This window comes from Amblyraja radiata, chromosome 17, assembly GCF_010909765.2.
Source record: "Amblyraja radiata isolate CabotCenter1 chromosome 17, sAmbRad1.1.pri, whole genome shotgun sequence".
Lineage (NCBI taxonomy): Eukaryota > Metazoa > Chordata > Chondrichthyes > Rajiformes > Rajidae > Amblyraja > Amblyraja radiata.
In genome coordinates, this window is record NC_045972.1 from 34,627,695 (window position 1) to 34,651,724 (window position 24,030).

General features: G+C 43.2%; 1 protein-coding gene and 1 long non-coding RNA gene across 2 annotated transcripts in view; both read left to right on the forward strand.

The window, feature by feature from the left end:
* The window catches only part of LOC116982719 (Y+L amino acid transporter 2-like), a 56,354-nt gene extending 34,473 nt beyond the window's left edge, over positions 1–21,881 (forward strand). The window contains exons 6-8 of the mRNA XM_033036107.1: positions 13,396–13,492; positions 19,087–19,236; positions 21,461–21,881. Coding sequence (XP_032891998.1) covers positions 13,396–13,492; positions 19,087–19,236; positions 21,461–21,667 — 454 coding nt within the window. The 3' untranslated portion in view covers positions 21,668–21,881. The remainder of the gene's footprint in view (positions 1–13,395; positions 13,493–19,086; positions 19,237–21,460) is intronic.
* On the forward strand, positions 348–8,152 carry LOC116982720. Its single transcript, XR_004414521.1, has 3 exons — positions 348–357; positions 490–499; positions 8,034–8,152. It is a non-coding gene; the product is annotated as an uncharacterized LOC116982720 (long non-coding RNA).
* Positions 21,882–24,030: the final 2,149 nt, after the last annotated feature.

Genomic DNA, 24,030 nt, shown 5'->3' on the forward strand with positions numbered 1-24,030 from the left:
CTCCAACCCCCCCCCCCCCCCCCCCCCCTTCACCTCTCTCCCCCCTCCTCTCCTCCCCCCCCCCCCGCTCCCTCTCCACCCTCCCCCTCCCCTTCCACACAAAATATTTTTTGCGGGGGCAGGTCAACAGTGTGTGTGACTGTTTGTGGAGGCAGCCACGCGCTCTCCATTCAAGAAGACGCTCATCTGTTTGTGGATGCGCGTGCATAGTGTGTGACCAAAGATCTTTGTGTGTGACGACACACGCTCCCCCCCCCCCCCCACTTTGGTGCAGGAGGCGTGCGCAGCATTTGAACGCTCCGCGATTGTTCGAATTCTTCACTAACCGTCATTCTGACTTTGCTTGTGAAGTGAAAAGTCCTGAATTGCATTTGTCTGATGCAGGAAGATTGTTCCCGATGTTGGGGAAGTCTAGGACAAGCGGGTCACAGTTTAAAGATAAAGGGGAAATCCTTTAGTACTGAGATGAGGAAAACATTTTTCACACAGATAGTGGTGAGTCTCTGGAACTCTCTGCCACAGAAGGTAGTTGAGGCCAGTTCATTGGCTATATTTAAGAGGGAGTTGGATGTGTCCCTTGTGGCTAAAGGGATCAGGGGGTATGAAGAGAAGGCAGGTACAGGATACTGAGTTGGATGATCAGCCATGATCATATTGAATGGTGGTGCAGGCTCGAAGGGCCAAATGGCCTACTCCTGCACTTAATTTCTATGCTTCTATGTTTCCCTCTCCTCACCCCCCTCCCTCTCCCACCCATCCCTCTCTCCCCCACCCCCCTTCCCTCTCTACCACCACCCCCTTCCCCCTACCCCTCTGTCCCTCTTTCACCACTCCCCCTACCCCTCCCTCCCCACTCTTCCACTTCTATCCCCTTACCCCACGCCTCTCCCACCCCCACCCCTCCCTTCCCTTCCCCTCTCCCCCACCCCTTCCCCTACCCTTGTCCCTCTTCCACCACTCCCCCGTCTCTCTTCCTCCACTCCCGCTACCCTTCTACCCCTCCCTCCCTCCCCACTCTTCCACTTCTCTCCCCCTTCTCTCCTCCCCCTCTCCCTCTCCTCACCCCTCTCCAATCCCTCTCTCCCCCCCCCCCCCTTCCCCCTATCCCTCTGTCCCTCTTCCATCCCTCCCCCTCCCCCTCTCCTCCTCCCTCCCCACTCTTCCACTTCTCTCCCCCTTCCCCTCCACTCTCCCTCCCCACTCTTTCCCCTCTCTCCCCTCCCCCCCCTCACTCATTTTGTCGCCTCCTGCTGGCCAGCGACCATAACGGCTCCTGGCGCCCGCAGCACAACCTCAAGCGACGCCATTTAAAAACGGCCTTTCGGGAACGGCTCTACTTCGAGGACCACGTCTCCCGTGGGGGCTACGGGTAGGCAACGGCTGCGTTGGGGCATTACACTTTTAAGGCTCTGTGTGTGGGGATGCTTCGTGTGTGTGATGCTGCCCCGCCACCCCCCCCCCCCCCCCGCGTTGCCGAGACGGACCCGACTTTGACGACTTCAAGATACGCTATTTTAAGACGGCCGGGACCCGACTTCGACGACCACGTCTCCCCTGGGGGCTACAGGTAGGGAATGGTGTTTATACACTTTTCCAACTCTGTGTGTGGGGGTGGTTAGTGTGTGTGATGCCGCCCCCCCCCCCCCCCCCCCAGTGGGGGCTACGGGTAAGGAACGGCTGCGTTGGCTAAAGGGATCAGGGGGTATGGAGAGAAGGCAGGTACATCACTCCCCCTACCCCTCTCCTCCTCCCTCCCCACTCTTCCACTTCTCTCCCCCTTCCCCTCCCCATTCTTTCCCCTCTCTCCCCCACCCCTCTCCCTCTCCCTCCCTCCTTCCCATCTTCCCCATCCCCCCTCCCCCACATCTCTCTCCCCATCTCTCACCCCCTACCCCGCTCTCCTTTCCCTCCCAAATCTATCCTGTTTCCTCCTCCTCCTCTCCCCTCCCTCCCCTCTTCTCACCCCCCCACCCCCCCCCCCCCCGCAAACGCCGTTGGGGAAACAGACCCAACGGGTCTGCACTTGGTCTAGTATACTTATAAAAGTCTCATCTTGTTAAAAAACTTTAATCATCAATAACGTATGTTTGTGCGTGTGTGCGTGTTTTTGTATCTTTGCCAAACGCTATGCGGTAGCGCTGACATTTTTACAGAATCTTACTCACATTTTTCCGGTCGTCGCGATAATCAGGCTCCCTCCAGATTTGATGCTATATTTCACAAGTTATTGATGATTAAAGTTTGTAAAAAAGCCAATAACGGCTTCTGAGAAAGAGTCTTCCAGCAGCTTCCAGTGACGATGTCACAATGCACCAATCCCAATGGGCTCTCATTTACACACGCTACCGAGTGTGACAATTACATCGAAATGGGACGTTGACAAAGGTAATGGCAGCAACAGCTTGAAGGGGAGGTTGCCAATGGTAACGGTAGCAGAAGCTTGGAGGAGAATGCTGCGCGCCACCATCGAGGGAGAGAGAGAGAGAGAGAGAGGGAGGGAGAGGGAGAGAGAGGACAGGGAGAGGGAGAGGGAGAGGGAGAGGGAGAGGGAGAGAGAGAGAGAGATGCATTGGGGAACTGGTGAGTGATGGAAACGGGTTGCGTTGGGGGAACTCGTGAGTGGTGGAATATTGCGTTGGGGGTTGCCAATGGAAACGGCAGCAGCAGCTTGAAAGAGCATGCTGCGCGCCACCATATTCAGTCCAACTAGGCCGCACAAGGGGGGGGGAGTGTGAGACAGGGGGGAGGGGTCGAGGCAAAAGTTGAGTCTATTCATTGACGCTAAGATTGATTGGCGTTTTACAAAAACATTTCCACAGCTTTCTTCCGACGCTGCCACTCCAGCTTCTAGTGATGATGTCACAATGGTATCTCACAATCCCAATGGGATCTCATTTACTCAAGTTGCCGTGAAGATTCCGAAAACCGAAAATGACATCACAATGGGATCTCAGGCACATGCTGCAGTGAACATTCCAAAAATTGAAAATGACATCATAATGTGATCTCTGCTGCCAATACAGAACCTATGAGAGTAGACGGAGTGGGGATGGGAGGAGAAGAAATGTTATTTAAACATTTCTTTAATGGGGGAGTGTGAAAGGGGAGAGGTGAGGGAGGGGGTGACTGAGGGTAGGGAAAAGGAGAGGGAGGGAGAGGTGACAAGAGAGACAATGGGAGCAGCAGCTTCAATAAGAGTAAAGAGTGAGATTTTTGTGCCCCCCCCCCCCCCCGAACGTGGGTAGGATTGATTGGCTCAAGGGAGCGCCGACGCCGACCCAAAGGTCGAGTCCACTCATTGGCTCCGGGAAGTGCCGACTTCCACCCCACATGGGAAGGATTCATTGCTTCCCGGGAGCGCCGATGCCGACCCAAACGTCGAGTCAATTCATTGGCTCTGAGAAGCGCCCACTGCCCCCTCCCTTGGAAAGGATGGATTGGCTCAAGGGAGCACCAACACCGACCCAAAAGTCAAGTCCATTCATTGGCTCCAGGAAGCGCCGACTGCTTCCACAATTTTCATTGTGGGACGGTGGGATAGGGTGTAGGTGATGAGTGGGGGAGCAGGGGATAGAGGGAAAGGAGGGGGTAGGGGGAGAGGGAGGGGAAAGTGGGGGTGAGGAGGGAGTGTGGAGGAGTGGGATAGGAGGAGGTGAGGAGTGGGGGAGCAGGGGGATAGAGGGAGAGGAGGGGGTAGGGAGGGGAGGAGGAGAGGGGAAAGAAGAGAGAGGGTGAAAAGGAAGGGGAGGGAGTGCTAGGGATGAGGGCGAATGGAGGAGGATAGTGGTAAGAAGAGGAATGGCGAGGCGCAGTTGGAGGAGGGTTGCCGTGACTCGCGTCACAACGGGGATCTCTGGCGTCTCATCCGGGAACCCGTCAGCCGCACATGCGCAGTTGGGGGCTATGGATGAGTGGTGGAATATTGCATTGGGGGAACGGGTCCCACTTGGTCTAGTAGACTCTAAAATCTTACCAACCACTGAAGTCAGACTAACGGCCTATTGTTCCCTCTAATCTGCCTTGCTCCCTTTTTGTGTAGCCGGGTAATATTGACAATTTTCCAATCATCTGGGACCACTCCTGACTCCAGTGATTCCTGAAATATCAATATAAATGCGTCCACAATCTCTAAAGTCACCTCTTTCAGAATCCTAGAGTACAGTCCATCCGGCCTAGGTGATTTATCCACCTTCAACCCTTTCAGCTTCCCAACCACCTTTTCCCTCATGATAGCCACTCTAACTTCCACCTCCTGACTCTCTTGAATTTCAGGTACGTTGCTGATGTCTTCCACCATGAAGATGATGCAAAAATGTTATTCAACTCCTCTGCCATTTCTATATTCCCTATTAAAACTTCTCCTGCATCATTCTCCAGCAGTCTAACGTCTACTCTTGCCTCTTTCTTGCTCTATATATAACTGAAGAAACTTTGCTATCCTCTTTTACATTATCGGCTTTTTATATTATTGGATAGCTTACATTCGTATTCCATCTTTTCTCCCTGTATTTTCTTTTTAGTCCCCTCTGTTGTTCTTTAAAAGCTTCCCAAAATCCCAGATTAGCTTCCCACCAATCTTTGCTATACGCTATATGCAAATATGTAAGAATGCTATACCCCTTCTCTTTTAGCCTTATACTGTCCTTGACTTTTCTTGACAGCCACAGTCTCCTCTTTCTAACCCTAGAATCTTTCTTCCTCTTTGGAATGAAAAGGTCCTGCATCTTCCGAATTATTCCCAGAAATTTCTGCCATTGCTGTTCCACCATCATCCTTGCTGGGGTCCCTTTCCAGTCAACTTTGGCCAGCTCCTCCCTCGTGCTTCTGGAGTCCCTTTGCCCAGCTGCAATACCGACACATCCAATTTCACCTTCTCCCTCTCAAATTTAAGATTAAAACTTATCATGTTGTGGTCGCTACATAAACGATTAGCAGCTTACACAGGTGAAATTACATAACTAACTACATATAATATATGCCAGTTTTAAATATAATTGATTTACACATTTATTTAGTCCATTGTTCTTGTCTACAAACCTTTTTGCGATGAGTTGTATATAACAACTTTAAGATACCTATTTTTGGCATCTATTATACCAGTAAAACACCTTTCCATGTTGGTATTTTACACACTTATTTGACATGTTGTTCTGTAATTGTTCCATTAACATTAACTCCATTATTTGGAACATATTGGAATCTGTACTTGTTTTGGATTACCATCTTCTTAATATAACCTGTATACAGAACATTTTGCACAAATCTTAATAAATATAAAGAATATAATGAATCTGAAGAAATTGGAGTCAGAGTTGCAGAATCAAATCTGGGGTCAGTTTGTGCAAAGTTGCAAATCAAATGGCTTGAGATGCAAGTTGTTGGAGAAAGGTGACACGCTAACATTAGTGAAAACACTGACATTTGCCTGTTCATTTGAAGCCGTGGAAACCCAGTTTCTGACCATGAGATTGGATGGAGGAAGCTGCGTTAACAAGATGATATCCACTGGCACTAGCAAGGGACATGGACATGGTAAGGGTCATTCCAAAACTGAAGATGACTGTGAGTGTTTTAGATGTGGAAATTTTGGACATTTTAGCATGGATTCATGCTGCCATGTCAGGGGTCAAACATGCAGAAAGTGTGGAGAAATATATAATTTTGCAAAGAAGTGTTGAGCAAACCAAAGAGAGACGATGGAAAAACAAATAGATTTGGAGGAAGAAGAGGGCAGATAGGTGGATACTACAAAATTCACGCCATGTTGTTAAATGTTGGATTGAAGGTAAATGTGATGAAACATGGATGGATGCAGGATATGCTTTTGCTATTAACAATAAACACTCAAAGGTACTGGTGAGATTATGGAAGTAGATATTGTAGTAGACTCTGGAAGTGGCAGCAATGTTATTGATAACATTGATTAAGATTTAAAATATGTTAAGATAAAATGAACTTCAAGGAAATGTGAGAAGAAATTGTATCCTTATACATCATCAAAACCACTCCAGATGGTTGGATGTTTCAAGGCAGAGGTCCAAGCAGGTGATAAGCACACAATAACTGAATTTGTAGTAATTGAGGAGAAAGGAGCTACCCATGAGTAGAGAGACTTCCCAAGCATTAGGTCTGCTACACATTGGGAAAAATGTGAACTCACTGAAGTCATATGTGGACATAAAGGAGAAGTTCAAGCCAGTATTTAAAAGCTTTGGAAAATGGCATAATCATCGAGTCAAACTTAAGATAAACCCAATGTTAAGCCTGTAGCACAACCAATGAAGAGAACTCCATTCGAATTAAGAGAAAAGATTGAAGCTAAGTTCCAAGACCTCATTGAACAGAATATAATTGAACCTGAAGAATCGACGCCATGGGTCAGTCCAGTTGTAGTAGTACCAAAATCAAACGGAGAGATACGGCTTTGCGTGGACATGAGACAAGTAAACAAGGCAATACTGCGAGAGGCACCCCATACCTACTGTGATAAGGTCCTACAAGTGCTATCTACAAGCAGGGGGGATCTACTGTGAAATAAATGAAGCTTAAGCTTCAGGGCCCCTAATCATGGGGAGTAGTCTAAAAGTATATTCTTCCGATTTAAATCCCGCAGCCCCTGCCGCGGGGAGGGGCTGTGGCCTCCGCGGGCGGGGGAGCGGGCTCGAACTCGACGTCAACATCACTGCGTGTGAGCCCCTCCCCTCCTCACCCAGCGGCTCTCTCGGGCAATGCGCCTACGCCGCTTTCCACACTCGGCCCCGTCCCCCCGGTTGGAGCCATTCCACTCACGTGGGGCTCCGCCAATGGCCGGGGGGGGGGGGGGGGGGGCTATAAATAGCGGGAGTGAGAGAGAGGCGGCGATTAGTCGAGGCGCGGATTAGGTGTGAGGTTTAGCTAAATTGAGGTGGGGTTAAGGTTTGAGGTGGGGTTAAGGTTTGAGGTGGGGTTAAGGTTTGAGGTGGGGTTAAGGTTTGAGGTGGGGTTAAGGTTTGAGGTGGGGTTAAGGTTTGAGGTGGGGTTAAGGTTTGAGGTGAGGTATGAGGTTCATTTGAGGGGCGAGGTTTAGTCGAGGTGAGGTTTACGTGTGAGGAGAAGTTTAGTAGTGAGGCATTGTCGAGGCGAGGGGTTTAGTGAGGCGATGGGATTAGTCGAGGTGTAGGTGCGTAGACGAGGGAAAGTGAGCGTATGTGAGGTGAGGAGAAGTGGGTGTCTGTGTTCAGGAAGGAGACCGAGATGCTGCTGAAGGAGACGAGACCACTGCTTTCTGTGGCAGAGAATTCCACAAATTCACAACTCTGGGTGAAAACGATTTTTCTCATCTTAGTGCTAGGCAAAGAGACATTTCAGGTAACATATTTTTTGTAAAGATTGTTTTAGCTGTATGATGCCATTTATTGAAACATATAACATTCTTAAGGGTTTGAACACGCTAGAGGCAAGACACATGTTTCCAATGCTGGGAGAGTCCAGAACCAGGGACCACAGTTTAAGAATAAGGGGTAGGCCATTTCAAACGGAGATGAGGAAATGCTTTTTCACAGAGAGAGTTGTGAATAGACAATAGATGCAGGACTAGGCCATTCGGCCCTTCAAGCCAGCACCATCATTCAATGTGATCATGGCTGATCATCAACAATTAGTACCCCGTTCGTGCCTTCTCCCCATATCCCCTCACTTCGCAATCTTCAAGAGTGCATTGGCAGTGGAGACCAATTCTCTGGAGGCTTTCAAGAGAGCGATAGATAAAGCTCTTAAAGATAGCAGAGTCAAGGGATATGGGGAGAAGGCAGAAATGGGGTACTGATTGTGAATGATGATAGAAATATCTATTGGCTATTTCATGAAATATATATATTTTGGGGGTTATTTTACTGCTTGTGTGTTAGAAAAATTCTAAGCTTCTGTTATGTAAACTACCAGCAGAAAGCTTGAGAATTACTTTCAATTTATTGAAAATGTAGGAGCTCAGGGGGCGTAGCCCGCTAAACCCCCACCGGGGCGCTGCCCCTGGACCCCACCTGGGGTCTAGCCAGCCTGTCGTGGAACAATCCCATTGAAGAAGATAACAGTGGTTACCCAGACCTCATTGCGAAGGGGCTCCCATAACAGTTCAAGCTTCAGGCCCCAAAAATATAGGTCCGCCACTGTCTACAAGCAAAATATTTGCAAAGCTAGACCTAAAGTGGAGTTATCATTAGTTGGAGTCAAAGGCCTGTCCCACTTACGCGAATTTTTCGGCGACTGCCGGCACCCGTCATAGGTCGCGGAAAAATTTTCAACATGTTGAAAATTCAGCGGCGACCAGAAAGATGCTACGACTCTTTGGGTGACTAGGAGAGTACACACGACCATACGGGCAACACCCTGGCGACATATCACGGGGTGAAGCCTGTATGGTCGTGAGTAGTCACCCAAAGAGTCATACCTTGTTCTGGTCGCCGGTGGATTTTCAACATGGTGAAATTTTTCGGCGACCTGTAATGACCTATGACGGGTGCCGGCAGTTGCCGAAAAAGTTGTGTAAGTGGGACAGGCCCTTCTGACCTAGAATCAAGGAAAATAACTACTTTTGTCACACATCGTGGACTCTACCAATATAGGAAGTTGTTGTTTGAAGTCAGAGATTTACCAATATGAAATTCACAAGGTAATTCAAGGGATTCCTGGAACCTCAAAAATCTCAGATGATATCATTATTCATGGTACCACACGTAAGGAACATGATGAGAGGCTCAGGCAGACACGGGCTCGGTTGAAGGCTGATGGATTGACAGTGAATGTGGACAAATGTTTGCTTGGTGTTTCAGAATTGGTGTTTATGGGCCACAAGGTGACCAGTAATGGCATCAATCCACCCGAATAAAACTGATATTGATTGATATTGAGGGTAAGATTGAAGCTGTGAAAGAAGTTCGAGAACCAAGAGATGCTACTGAAGTAAGGAGTTTCCTTGGTTTGGTTATTTGAAGATACTCCCAGACAGAATAGGAGGCTTTGGCTTTGTTGTGGGCATGTGAGCATACCTGTATGGCATCAAGTATGTGTTGTGAACAAACCACAAACCACTGGATCACAGTGAGGAGGAGATTCACTATGATGGATGTTTGTGTTAATTGTGTGTCCTGGTTTTTTTCTTGTTGTATGACTGCAGAAACCAAATTTCGTTTGAACTTCATTTGAAGTTCAAATGACAATAAACGGTATTGTATTGTATTGGAGACAATCTTCTTCCCTTGATCCAAACCGTGCACCCATATTGAAAGATAGATGCTTAGACTCCCAACAGTACAAATACAGAGTGATCCACACGGCTGGAAAGAACAATATAACTGACTCATTATCCACATTGCTGAAGGTAGACAAGCTGCAAGGGTCTACACTGGAGACAGAAGCAGGATCATTTATACAATTTGTCGCAGCAGACTCTCCACCAAGAGCAATGAGAACAAGGGAAATAGAGGAAGAGACCTATACGGATCCAGACCTACAAGATGTTTGAGACCGGATCCAAAGAGGTGAACTAGAGGAATGTCCACGCAGCTATCAGATTGGACAATTGGAAAGTGTGTGCTGAGAGGAAACAAGATCATAGTGCCAACAATACCCGAGAGCAAGGATGGTCGCGTTAGCTTATGAAGGACCTTTAGGAGTTGTTGGAACTAAACAAAATCTTCGTACAGAGGTATGGTGGCCGGGGATGGGAAAAGATGTGGAACATGCCGACATATGAGGTCATGCCATAGATATCAGATGGTAAGCAGACGCAATCTACCTGAACCAATACAAAGTACATTGTTACTGACAGGACCATGGGAAGATGTTATCATAGATCTTCCATCAGGAGAGTCAATACTAGTTGTAATTGACTATCACAGCAGATATGATGAGTATGCAATAATGAAGTCTATAACGTTGGAAAAGTTTAGCAGTTTTGATGGAAATCTTCGCAAGACACGGTCTACCAGTGACATTATATCCAATCAATGGGCCTCAGTTCATTTCTCAGATGTTTGCCGAGTACATGAAGAGGATCTGACATTGGCGACGAGGATGAACTAGTAATTATTTAGTTCAGTTTTTGAAGCAGATATGGCGTTTAACGAAGCAGCTCGAATCTATTTGACCCAAGTGGAGAAGCGAGTGTGGTGAGTGCAAGGTGGGAGGAAAAGTCAGAGAGCATCTGTTGCCGGGATGTAAAGGAATGGAGGAATAAAAACAAAGTGTTTGTTTTCAGTGTCCTTGGAATGTGTTTATTATATTTGGAACAAGGCGAGGATCTGACAATGGCAAGTCTCTGTTTGATTGTCAAGAAATAAGAGTATTTAATTGTCAAACAGAACAATTAAATTCTTACTTGCAGCAGCATAGCAGGTCAGTAAACACAGTACGCAACATAACTAGACAAAAAAAGCTCAATAATAAAATAAACCAATATTAGTGCAAAATAGATGAAAGCCCAAAGTCCCTGATGCAACCAAGAGAGTTCATAGCTTAGGTAGTATTTGTAGTGTTCAATAGCCTGATGGTTTTAGGAAGAATCTGTTACTGAACCTGGAGGTCATGGTTTTCAGATTCCTACATGTTCTTCCTGATAGCTGAGTGAAATGGGGGCATGGTCAGGGTGGTGTGAGTCCTTGATGATGCTGTCTTTTTGAGGCAGCGCTTCCAATAGATATCTTCGATGGTTGGGTGGTCAGTACCCATGATATTTCAGACAGACTCCACCACTATTTGTAATCTCCTTCGTTCCTGGGGTTTTTGAGTTGCCAGACCAGACTGTGATACAACCAGTCATTATGCTTTCTATCACACACCTATTGAATTCAAGACAGTATTCATCAACAGATCAAATTTCCTCAATCTTCTAAGGAAGTAAAGCTATTGATAGGCTTTTTTCACCATGTGCTGGGTCTAAGACAGATCTTCAGAAATATGCATGCCCAGGAACTTGAAATTGTTGATTCTGTCCACCACTGACCCGCCCATGAAGACAGGATTGTGGATCCTTGCCTAGGTGTTCTAAGGTAAAAAAAAACAGCAAATTGGTCTTATTGACGTTGAAAGGAAGGTTGTTGTTCTGGTTCCATTCAAGTTTAGATGATCAATCCCCCTCCTATATTCTGATTCATTACCTATAATTTGTCCAACAATGATGGTGTCATCGGTGAATTTAAAGATGGAGTTGGAACTGTATACAGCAGGGAAATGAGCACACAGCCTTAAGGTGCCACGGTGCAGATGGTTATCAAGGAGGAATTACTGTTGCCAATTCACACCAATTGGGGTCTGTTGATGAAGCATTCGAGGATCCAAATACAAAACGATGTGCAGCGAGGGAATTATGGTGTTGAGCGCTGAGATGTATCGATGATCAACAACTTTATGTATGTGTTTTTATTGTCCAAGAGATTCAGTGCATGGAGAGCCAGCAAGATCGCGTCACGCCTTAGATCTATTGTGACGGTAGGCAAATTGTAGCTCAATAATGAGTGGTTGCAAATGTCCACAAAAATTCCAGTCAGTGGTATTGAGAATGCGACCTAGTACATCAGGTCCAGACACTTTCCAAGGGTTCACTCTCCTGAAGGATCTTACTCACCCTCTGTGATTGAGATTACAATACCATGTCAGCATTCACCATCTCGAAGTGTGTGTGGCACATATTGAGTTCACTTGGTAATGATGCCTCGCTGTTTCTTGAGCTGCCACTTGGTTTTGCTTTGTAGGAAGTGATGGCATGCAAGCCCTGTCACAGCTGCCGATTGTTCGTCTCATCCTCCAATTTGGAGCAAAAGCCCTTTTAGCCTTTTTGATGGTCTTATCAAGATCGTACATGGATTTCTTGTTTGTATCTGCATTGACAGAGTTGAATGCCCAAGATCTCATCCTCAGAAGATTATGGACCTCCTAATTTATAGATGGCTTCTGGTTTAGGAACACTTGGATGGTTTTGGCCTTTTCGTTTTTTCTGTCTGCCTGCCTTTGGTTTCTGCCTTTGGTTTTGGTAACTTTTTTTTCTACTCTTTCAATTTACAGACTGGGTATCAATTTCATCATTCTCTTTGTAACCTTTTCTGTAGCTCCACTACATTCCTGTGTGAGGCATATTTCCAGGGTTTACTCTCCATCAGAACACTCTTTATAGTCATTTTTCTACAGAAGCTAAAGCACATTGTGAGAACCCATGAATCGCTTGTTGTTAATGGTTTCAATTCTTGTTGCCCAGATTATGGATGAAACTTTTAAGCCACAATTTTTCTTGTCATTTCTTTTGTGGACAAAGTTTTTTTCAATCTGAAGTTCCCCGAGCCATACTGTGATCAAAATGTGATCAAATATGTGTACCAGATAACCTGAATGATGGAAGTCCAGGTCCATTAAAAAAAAATCTGTCTTTTCTCATCACCTGACTCTTGGCTGCACCAACCTTTGTCGTCATTTTCCTTCACATCTGGCCTCATCGTGTAATTTTCATTCTTCTGTCCATTCCTGAGTCCACCTTACTGTTTCTGTTCTTGGAGTCAAAGTCAGTTTTATACCACACTGATCCACAAAATATGGTTACCTGGAAACCCAACAGAATGCAGATGCTGGAAGTTTCGGAGGAACCCAGCAGCTCGGTCAGAGTCTGTGGAGGGAAATGGATAGATTATGTTTCAAGTTGGGACCCATCTATTCACTGTGATGCTTTCCTTCTATAACATTTTTCCATCTATTTTTGTAAAATTTACAATAACAAAGCTTTATTGCCTGGATTTCTCTGGAAAATGTCAAATTTGTAAATTTGGGATAGCTCCATGTGAAAGTTCTGAGCTTCCTTAAGATTCTTTGGAAGCAATTTGCCAAACGTAGTCTGTGTTGAACTGAAGTTCAGCATTGAAATGCAAACTGCCTACAATTTTGCACGTCATTGCATACCAGAGTCTTGGCAGTCAGGTCAGAAATAGCTTTGCTTGCTGGGTATCAATTTAAGGGAAAAGCAGATTTATATTTAAGGGAAAAGCAGATCATACAAGCAATCACTTTCTGTCCTCGAGAAATTCTGGGTTTTATATTTTAAGTGAAATGAAAGCAATTTACTTATAATTGGAAGTTACTTAATTCAATTGATCTCGTAGTTGAATTCCCTTTCATATTAAATTCCCTCTTAAAAATCTTGCTTCATTTAATCAATGGATTATTCCAATTTCTTAATTAGGCATCGAGTTTCAATTATTTGTAAATTAATTTCTGCAGTAATTTTATTATCTCAAATAGTGTATTAAAGAATGATTCTTCAGCTTAACAATGTATTCTGAATGTAATGCTGAAGCAAAGCACAAATTTCATTGTCCTATACAGGAACACATGACAATAAACTCACTTGAACTTGAACTATTCTTCTTGTCATTGCAGGTTGTACTTTACTGCAGCCCGTGAAGGACATCTCCCTCAAATAATGTCAATGATCCATGTGACACGATTGACACCAGTACCAGCACTAATAGTAAATGTAAGATTTACTTTTGCTGTCCTCACCATTTGTTCTTTTTCCTCCAACTGCAATTATAATAAAATTGTGGATGTGTCGACAGTTACAGAATGTCAATCCTAAACAGAGCAAATGCTGTATGATTTCAGAAGCAAATCTATAGTTTATGTATGGTAAGACAAAGTTCAAGGTTAATTCTTTCATGGTTATCCAACATGAAAAAGCCCCATCTTAGTCATACCATCACGAGCAAAGGTTCTTCATATAAAGGAGTGAAGTTTGTGAGTGGTATAAAAAGCCGCCATAAACTGACCTGGAGATCAACTTTTGAATACTCCTGTTAGATGTCTTGGACAAAATATCATAGTCGTCTAATAGCTCTTGAGAGTGGCAAAGCTGTAAGAGGAATCCTGACAGGACAACCTCATCCGCATACCATTATTTAATCTATTGAGTTCTTCTTGCAATGCAATATTAACATAGAAAACATAGAAAATAGGTGCAGGGGGAGCCCATTTGGCCCTTCGAGCCTGCACCACCATTCATTGTGATCATGGCTGATCATCCACAATCAGTAACCCGTGCCTGCCTTCTATCCACATCCCTTGATTCCGCTAGCCCCTAGAGCTCTAACTCTCTTTTAAATTCATCCAGTCAATTGGCCTCTACTGCCTTCTGAGGCAGAGAATTCCACAAATTCACAACTCTCGGTGAGGATGTCAGTTTTAAATGGCCTCCCCTTTATTCTTAGACTGTGGCCCCTGGTTCTGGACTCCCCCAACATTGGGAACATTTTTCCTGCATCAGGCTTGTCAGGTCCTTTTATAATTTTAAATATGTTTCTTTAAGATCTCCTTTCATCCTTCTAAATTCCAGTGAATACAACCTCAGTCTTTCCAATCTTTCCTCATATAACAATCCCGCCATCCAGAGGATTAACCTCGTGAACCAACACTGCACTGCCTCAATAGCAAGGATGTCCTTCCTCAAATTTGGAGACCAAAACTGCACACAATACTCCAGATGTGGTCTCACCAGGGCCCTGTACAACTGCAGAAGTGCCTCTTTACTCCTATACTTAAATCCTCTCATTATGAAGGCCAACATGCCATTAGCTTTCTTCACTGCCTGCTGTACCTGCATGTTTACTTTCATTGACTGGTGTACATGGACACCCAGGTCTCGTTGCACTTCCATTTTTCCTAATCTGACACCATTGAGATAATAATCTGCCTCCTTTTTCTTGCAGACAAAGTGGATAACCTCACATTTATCTACATTATACTGCATCTACCATGCATCTGCCCACTCACTCAACCAGTCCAAATCACCCTGCAAACTCCTAGCATCCTCTTCGCAGTTCACACTGCCACCCAGTTTTGTGTCATCTGCAAATTTCCACGTGTTACTTTTAATCCCATCATCTAAATCATAAATATATATTGTAAATAGTTGCGGCCCCAGCACCGAGCCATGCTGCACTCCACTCGCCACTGCCTTCCATTCTGACAGGGACCCGTTTATTCCTACTCTTTGTTTCCTGTCTGCCAATCAATTCTCTATTCATGTGAATACCCTTCCCCCAATACCATGTGCTCCAATTTTGCCCACTAATCTGTATGGGACCTTATCAAAGGCTTTCTGAAAGTTCAGATACACTACATTCACTGGCTCATCCATTTTACTTGTCACATCCTCAAAAAATACCAGAAGATTAGCCAAGCAGGATTTCCCGTTCCTAAATCCATGCTGACTTGGACCTATCCTTTGCTATCCAAATGCACTGTTATTACTTCTTTAATAATTGACTCCAGCATCTTCCCCACCACCGGTGTCAGGCTAACTGGTCTATAATTCCCCGTTTTCTCTCTCTCGCTCCTTTCTTGAAAAGTGGGATAACATTAGCTACCCTCCAATCCACAGGAACTGATCCTGAATCTATAGAACATTGGAAAATGATCACCAATGCATCCACAATTTCTAGAGTGTCCACGACTTCCACCTCCTTGAGTACATCAGGCCTTGGAGATTTATCAGCCTTCAGTCCCATCAGTCTACCAATACTATTTCTTGCCTAATACAAATTTCTTTCAGTTCCTCTGTCTCCCTAGATCCTCTGTCCTCTAGTACATCTGGGAGATTGGTTCTGTCTTTACCAAGGAAGACACAAAGTACCTGTTCAACTCTTCTGCCATTTCCTTGTTCCTTCTTCCACAGATTCAGTGTACACAGCAAGATTTTCTTAGTCATCTGCTTCATTAGTCATCCTTCCATTAAAGTTGATGCAAGCTGTCCCCAGGTTACAAACCTATGACTTACAGACACCAGTCCATACAAACAAGCTCCCATATTATTAAATTCAAAAGTCCAACTGACATTCAAACATACTCTCCTATTAATAGCAAAAAAACTTTTTTCTATCTCTCTCTCTCCGTGTCTCTCCACTTTTCTTTCTTTCTTATCAGTCAGTTGTATTTTTGATGCCATTTATTACAATAGTGTAGCGATGTTACCTTATCAAGTGATTTTCATATATTTTAAAACTTAGAGACAAATTTGACTTTGAACGTATTTAAAAACAGAACCTTTTCATTACCCAGAGATGCCTTTATTCTATTTATCTTCCTATTTACTTCAATTCAATGTCCTTTTTTGAAACTCCTTGTTACACCTGCTAACTTCTAATTAATTGGAGCACAAGAGATTGCAGGTGCTGGACTCTATTGTATAAAAGAGAGACCAGCAGAAGGAATTCAGTGGGTCAGGCAGTATCTGTGAAGAGAAATAGTTTTGGACCGAAACCCCTAATCTAGACTGAAAGAGAAGAAACTATTATTGCTCCTCCTGTGGCAAGGTGAGGCCAAACACAAACAGGAACAGCTACTCATATTCAGACTGGGTAGTCTCCAACCCAATGTATGAACATTGAATTCTCCAATTTCAGGTGATCTACACCTCCTCTGTCCCTTTCTCTCTCTCCCAGCCACTGTTGCTATCTCACACTTCCATCCCCCATCTGACTGTTATATGTTAATTAATCCTTCCTCACCTGTGCCCACCTATTGCATGCCAGGTCTTGCCTACACCTCACTCCACCTCTCTACACTGGCTGTTTCCCACTACTCTTTCTATTCCGCTAGAGGGTCTCGAAACATCAACTGTACATTTTCCTCCACGGATGCTGGCTGGCCTGCTGAATTCCTCCAGCTGTTCTCATTTCTTTTTGCTCCTAATTCTTAGGACCCCAGAATATAGCTAATCTATTCTAGGGGATTTGTCAGCTTTCAGTCCCATTCAATTTAATTTAGTTTAGTTTAGATACACCACGAAAATCGGACCTTCAACCCACCGAGTCCGCATCAACCAGCAATCACCGCACATTAACACTACCGTACACACATTAGGGACAATTTTACATTTATGCCAAGCCAATTAACCTACAGACCTGTACATCTTTGGAGTGTCGGAGGAAACCGAAGATCTCAGAGAAAACTCACGCATGTCATAGGGTGAATGTATAAACTCCGACTGACAAGCAACCGTAGTCAGGATCGAACCCGGGTCTTTGGTACTGTAAGGCAGTAGCTTTACCGCTACGCCACCATGCCACAAATTTGTCCAATACATTTCCTTTACATATATTACTCGAAATGCTCAATACTCAAAAAAAGGTAACAATTCACCTGACATTTGGTCTCAGGCCAAACGTTACATGGATACAGCATTTCTTTAGTCATAGAACATTTACAAGCAGTCTGAAGTCATGAAAGGTTCCAAATAAAATTTAGAGACTGCAGGAAATATATTAGATAGTAATTTAAAAAGTGCAGGTGTGCACAATAAAGGCAATTTGAAGAGAGTTCAAAGGAATGATGAGGTGATGAATGCAGTGCTGCAAACAAAAAGGGCAATGACTTTGCATATGTGGTTAGTCAGTGAAATACCATACCATTGGCATAGCACCTGCTATGATCAATACACTCCCACTCCTTTCCATCACATACCAAACAAAATCTGTAGGCACAATTCTTACTTCCAAGGATGTAGTTGAGGCTGGGACTATCCCATGTTTAAGAAACAGTTAGACAAGAAAATGGATAGGACAAGTTTGGAGGGATATGGACCAAACGCGGGTAGATAGGACTAGTGTAGCTGGGACAGGTTGGCCGGTGTGGGCAGGTTGGGCTGAAAGGCCTGTTTCCACGCTGTATCACTTATATATATATATATAGTACTCCACAAACTCAAGCATTTTTATCACTGCAAGGCATTCGAGTATTTTTCAAATCTAGCTTAAATTTCCAAATGTTCAATGTGGGCACATCACTCAAACCTATTGTGGAATGCTCACATTACAACTCTTGCTGATCAAGGTGGCACTAATTGTGACTGTGTTAGTGAACCGGAAGGGAAGAAACATGCCTATGTCATTATCTCCCTGTGAAATGACTTGAGCAACTGTAATCTAGTGGTGGCATGGAATTCATTGAAGATGATGTTATCCTCTCACCTATATTCTTCCTTCTCACACCCCTTCCATCCAGCATTTTATATAATCTATTTTTATTTACGAGCTGCATAATGCATAAGCATGCACAGCTAACTTTCCTTTCCACCCTGTCCTCACCACACACTGCACATCTATCCTTGCATCTACAACTTGTTTAGGTTGTGGTGCAAGAATGAGAAGACAACAACAATGTGGGCACAGAATCACTAGATTGAGTAGCCTCTACAATAAATTCAGATACTGGAACTGTGTGATTTAGAGGTTAGTTTAGAGCACATGATTAGCCACTCATATGCTAATAGGTCAAGGGTTAAATAGCCCAAAGCTGGTTTCTCAAAGGGGAATTCTTGCTGAAAAGGATCAAATGACAGCTCAGTAGAAGCAGTCTTACTGAAGAGGACTAATAGGTAACGAAATACGCGAGCTTTGGCAGGCCAGTCAAAGTCCATGTGCAGTGTCAAGAAGCAAAGTGGTCTCTAGTACCAATCTTGCATTGGATTTTCTGCACAGCTTTCCCATATGGATCCTTTCCCAAATGGAAGAATGGATGTTAAACTGGGACATGTTGTGGAGACCTTGAACTATATCGTGACAGGAATTCATCACCTATAATTTAATGGCAACCAGTAGCCATAGGTTCCGGCAGTAGAAAATAACATATATGAGTGAATCGCAATATTTCATACGTAGATCGTTAGCAAAAGAGATGCAGAAAATTCTTCTTGGAATCCCATTGATAGAGATCCTGGTGTTGACCTATTCTTTCATACTTTTTTTAGCAGTTCATTTTGTGCTGCTTCTCTTCTCTTTTTCCCATGTATTCAAATAATTTTTGGGAGAAACTAATTATATCAGAAGTTTTGAAGTCAGGACAAGGAAGTCCTTGGTTGCTGATTCACCTTAGAATTTGCTCAGAATTCTGTACGTACCTAATACTACTTTATTTGAATTATCACAGTAAAAAAAACAATCAACCATCAGTCAGGCCTCCATTAAATAAAAAGAAACAACTTCAGACAAACCTTTTTATTACGTAATTAAGGATTTGTTAGTATTTTTAGTACTCTGATTTTACAACTGATGATGATGATATTCAATTTAACAGGGAATTTTATCAATTATCTACCTAAGTGTACGGGATGTCTATAGACTCATTTACTACTTCAGCTTTAGTTATTGGTTCTTTATTGGATTGGCTGTTACTGGGCAAATTTACCTGCGCTGGAAGCAGCCAAATCGACCCAGGCCTCTGAAGGTAAGACCTACCATTATGGAGATTTGTGTAATGAGCCTAGTCCGTCAATTCACACAGCTTCAAGAAAGCAACAAGCATGATTTACGGCCGGGTTATTCCCACTTCTCCGTCCATCAGGCAGAAGACATAAACGTTTATAAGCAGGTATCACCAGATTCAGGAAAAGCTTCTTCCCAGTTGTTATCAGACTGCTGAATTGACCTCTTATAAATTAAGGGTACAGTCCTGATCTCCCAATCTACCTCATTGTAGCCGTTGCACTTTAAAAAAATCAGCACTTTCTCGGTATCTATACTATATTCTGCACCCTGGTTATTTCACTCTTTGCACTACTGTTGTATTTGTGTATGGCTTGATTATACTCATGTATGCTTGGACTGGATAGCGCACAAAGAGGTTTTTCACAAAATCTTGGTACACGTGACAATAATAAACCAAAACTACCAAAAAGTTAACTAAGCGTCAATATTTTATTCAATAGACAAGGCAGGCAGGCAATGTTCACATGATCTTGTCAGCCAAGATCAGAGCAAATGTAATTATTTTCTTTGATTAAGGGAGGGAGTAAATTAGCCAATGTTCCGACCACCTTCATGATCCATTTGGGTCAGTTGAAAAGTACTTGGGCAAATGGTAGATGAAACAAGATCAGCTATGACCATTATGAACTTGTGGGTACTCAATGTTAAAATTCACATAGGCCATTAAATTATTGCAACAAAATACAGATACTGATAATATAAAATAAAAACATAAAACATTCAGCAGGTCAGGCAGCATTTGTGGAGAAAGAGTTCATGTTTCAGGTAGATTACCTTTCTTCAAAATTGGGAAAGCATTTGAAATCACACATGTTTAAACTTCCCGAGATGTGGAGGGGTGGAGAGAACAAAGGAATTTCCATGTTAGGGTGGAGACCAAGAGTACACCAATAACAGATGATGAGAAGAGGCACTGAAGGCTTGATAATCTTTCTTGGCTCTTTCTCGCCTTCCTTTTTTTAATGTTATATTCTTCCTCCTTGCCGACAGTGAGGAAGGCTGTCAAAGCATACTGCGAGATATGGGTCAGTTACAGGTTATGGGCGGAGAAATGACGGATGGTTTAATCAGAGCAAGTAAGAGGTGCTGCGCTTTGGGAGGTCGAATGTAAGGGGAAAGTGTACAGTTAATGGAAAGATTATTAACAGCCCTGGAAGTGGTACAAGCAGGAACATGGCAATATCATATTGAAACAAGATTATTAAGGATTTGGACACGCTAGAGGCAGGAAACATGTTCCTGATGTTGGGGGAGTCCAGAACCAGGGGCCAGTTCAATAAGGGGTAAGCCACTTAGAACAGAGATGAGGAAACACCTTTTCACACAGAGAGGTATGAGTCTGTGGCATTCTCTGCCTCAGAGGGTGGTGGAGGCCGGTTCTCTGTATACTTTCAAGAGAAAGCTAGATAGGGCTCTTAAAGGTAGCGGAGTCAGGGGATGCGGGGAGAAGGCAGGAACGGAGTACTGATGGGGATGATCAGCCATGATCACAATGAATGGCGGTGCTGGCTCGAAGGGCCGAATGGCCTACTCCTGCACCTATTGTTTGTAATACCAGTTAATCTACCTGCAAGAGATGTAGAAAGAAGAGGCACAGAGGAAAGTAAAGAACTGTTGGAACAATGAGATAGGACCCAGCATATGCTAAAAATCTGAACAAAAAACAATGCTGAAGTCTAGCAGATCCTGTGAAAGAGGGAGAAAATTATGTGAGATCTAAGATAATAGGTCTGATACTGTAGGTTTTTAAGGGATGCCAGAAGTAATGTATGAGAACTAGAATAAGTCATTCAACCCCCTTACCATACTCTTTGGCCGTATGTTATTGTCCTCAATTAGGTTTCATATGCCTTAAATCCTTGCCTAATTTTTTTTTTTAAATCAAATTTTTGGTCCTAACCTCCATTATCATTGAAAGAGAAAATCCAGATATTTTGGTGCCTATGTGAAACGCTACTTCCTAATAACTCCTGTATGATTGGCACTAATGTTAAGATTAGTTTTCCTTGTGTTGGACTCTCTCCTCACCAGTAGTAAATGGCATATCCTTTTAATATTAAGCATATCAGATAAATCCTCCATATTTTTCTCACGGTAATTAAACACAACCTTAACTCATAATTAAAATGTCTGTGCAAATGTCTGTTTTGGAAGCATGATCACTTTTCTCACTCTTGCTTCAGATCAGCATGTTTTATCCAACCCTCTTCTGCGTATGCATTTTGGGTTTGATAGCAGTGCCTGCATACACCGACACTATTAATTCCCTAATTGGGATTGGAATTGGATTGACAGGAATCCCAGTCTATTTCTTATCAAGATTGGTGTCAAGAGTATCATATCCTGTTTGGATACAGAGGATTTCAGGTAAAATGCTTAATAAACAATAAGCACTTGAATTTTTTCCGATGATTATTTGTTTCTTTCAATTTGTGCTCAACATAAAATTATCTATGATAGACCATAAAAAATATACCAAATATTTTTGTGATAGTAAATTTGAAGCTGCTTTGACACAGCATTTGAGTTTTGCAATTCGTCTCTTACTTCAGCTCCAAAAGGAAAGTAGCAAAGTAGCTGGGTAACAATCTGAAAAACAAGCTCCATTCCATGCCCGAAGGATTATGCCAAAGTTACTGAAACAACATCTTTTTCTAAAACCAAAAGATAACTGATCTCACAAATGGATTAAATATTGTCATTTATTGTGGTTGCAATGGTTAACAATGGCATGGGTGTAATAAGCGTTTCGCGCGAACCATCCGAGGCTGATAGCGCTGTGGCCAGTAGCGGTATGTTTAAAAGCTGATAGCGCTGTGGCCAGTAGCGATATGTTTAAAGCTTCACGCACCAAGTTTCTTCAGTGAAGTGTAACTCATCAATTGAGTGAAAACAAAATCTAATATTAATGACCTCCTTAATCATTTTTCACTGCTATTCATTAGTGGGAGGTATTAGGCTATGAAATATATATTTTTAAATAGAAAGGGTTCATTCACTGAATAATGAGAGGTTTACTATTCACTTAAATGCCAAATGAATAAAATCTCCACAATTGACACTTGCTTTATGCACCCTTTTTTGTTGTTTTTTTTTTCATTTCCCCTTCTATTTTAAGGGAATTTCACACTTACGTGCCAGTAAATTGACAAGTACCTATTTGTCACCGAAGATCACTTAAAGTATCAATAGAACGTTTTATTCTTTTTTTGCCTTGCATGGGATTATACCCATATTAAAATTAATTATGTATAATAAAAAATGGTTAATAAGTAAAAGGCATAATGAAAAGCAAACCAAGTTAAGAGAGCTGTAAGGAAGTAAGTTCCAATTCATAAGGTTGACTGATGAGGTCACCAATGGCATGGGTGTAATAAGCGTATATCGCGCGAACCATCCGAGGCTGATAGCGCTGTGGCCAGTAGCGGTATGTTTAAAAGCTGATAGCGCTGTGGCCAGTAGCGATATGTTTAAAGCTTCACGCCTACAGCGCTGTTTCCAAAGGGTGGGGGGGGGGGGGGGACACTCGCTCGGATGCAGGCCCCTACCTTTGGTTGCAGTTTGAATTTGGAAGCCGCACTATTGGCCAGGACTTAATGGCGGTTATTTCAACCGCTGATTTCTGCCTATATAAAGGCAGGCGCTGGAAAGCCATGAGTTAGTTCTTTTATAAGAGTTCGCCGATCAGCGTAGCAGACGGAGGCAGAGAGAGGTGTGCTACTGTAAAACGGGCCTGCGCATATCGAGACAAGTATTGTTTCTGTTCTCTCTCTTGTCAATAGATCGGATCTGTAATAACTATATGGACTAAATGGGTGAGCCTTTTCCTGTTCAATTAGTCAGATCCTTGAACCTGTTCCCATGTAACACTGGGAAGGATGAAAAATATAATATTTTGGGTGAAGATTAGAGATGGAAAAAGTGAGGCCATTAAATTTTAAATACAAGGCCTCACTTGTCACTTCACATTTCTGGGTCCTAAATGGTTCCATCTTTCCTTCGCAGGTAAACTTACTAGGTCCTTGCAGCTGCTCTTCTTTTGTACACTGATGGATAAAGATTTTGAAGAGCATCATGCGAGAGTTGTTCGCAAACAGAAGAAATGAAGACCAATGCTTCCTTCTTTTAAATACACCTACAATAGATGAGGCTTAACGTTAAAGTGAATGAGTTGATCACTTATCATACTTGTGAATTTAAACTTTGTCACATGTTTTACATGGTGGGTCACATGGCTAGAAATTAATCCTTCACTTTAAGTTTATTTTAATTTCTGTAATCAGTTAATTTAGCATTCTAAAAACAAGAAATCGAAATTTCATTAAACCAAATGTTAAAGTCTGGAAGGCTTCCCTATTGCAGGGTTAATGGGAAGGCAGGGAGGATTGTAATAATAGCAAAGTATTTACTTTTATTCTACTTGTAGGCCGCATTGGCTCATCCTATTGCCAATGAAGAAGTGAGTTGTCACTATGTAGGCAGGAATGGAACGTAGCGTTCTGTTTCATTGCTGATGCTGCATTTACAGTGTAAAGTAACAATGTTATATGTGAGGCAATACTGCCTGCATACGTGCTGGGGCAAGACTGTCACAACAACAAAGAAACCAGTGCTGAAATATTTCTATTTGCCCTTGCAGTCCAAAGGATTGATTTGCCACTTGCTAATCCAGATGGATCTTTCCTGGTGATTGGTGAAAATACAGCACTTAAAAAATAAGTCCTTAATGTGAGAAATTAAAAAAAAAATTCTT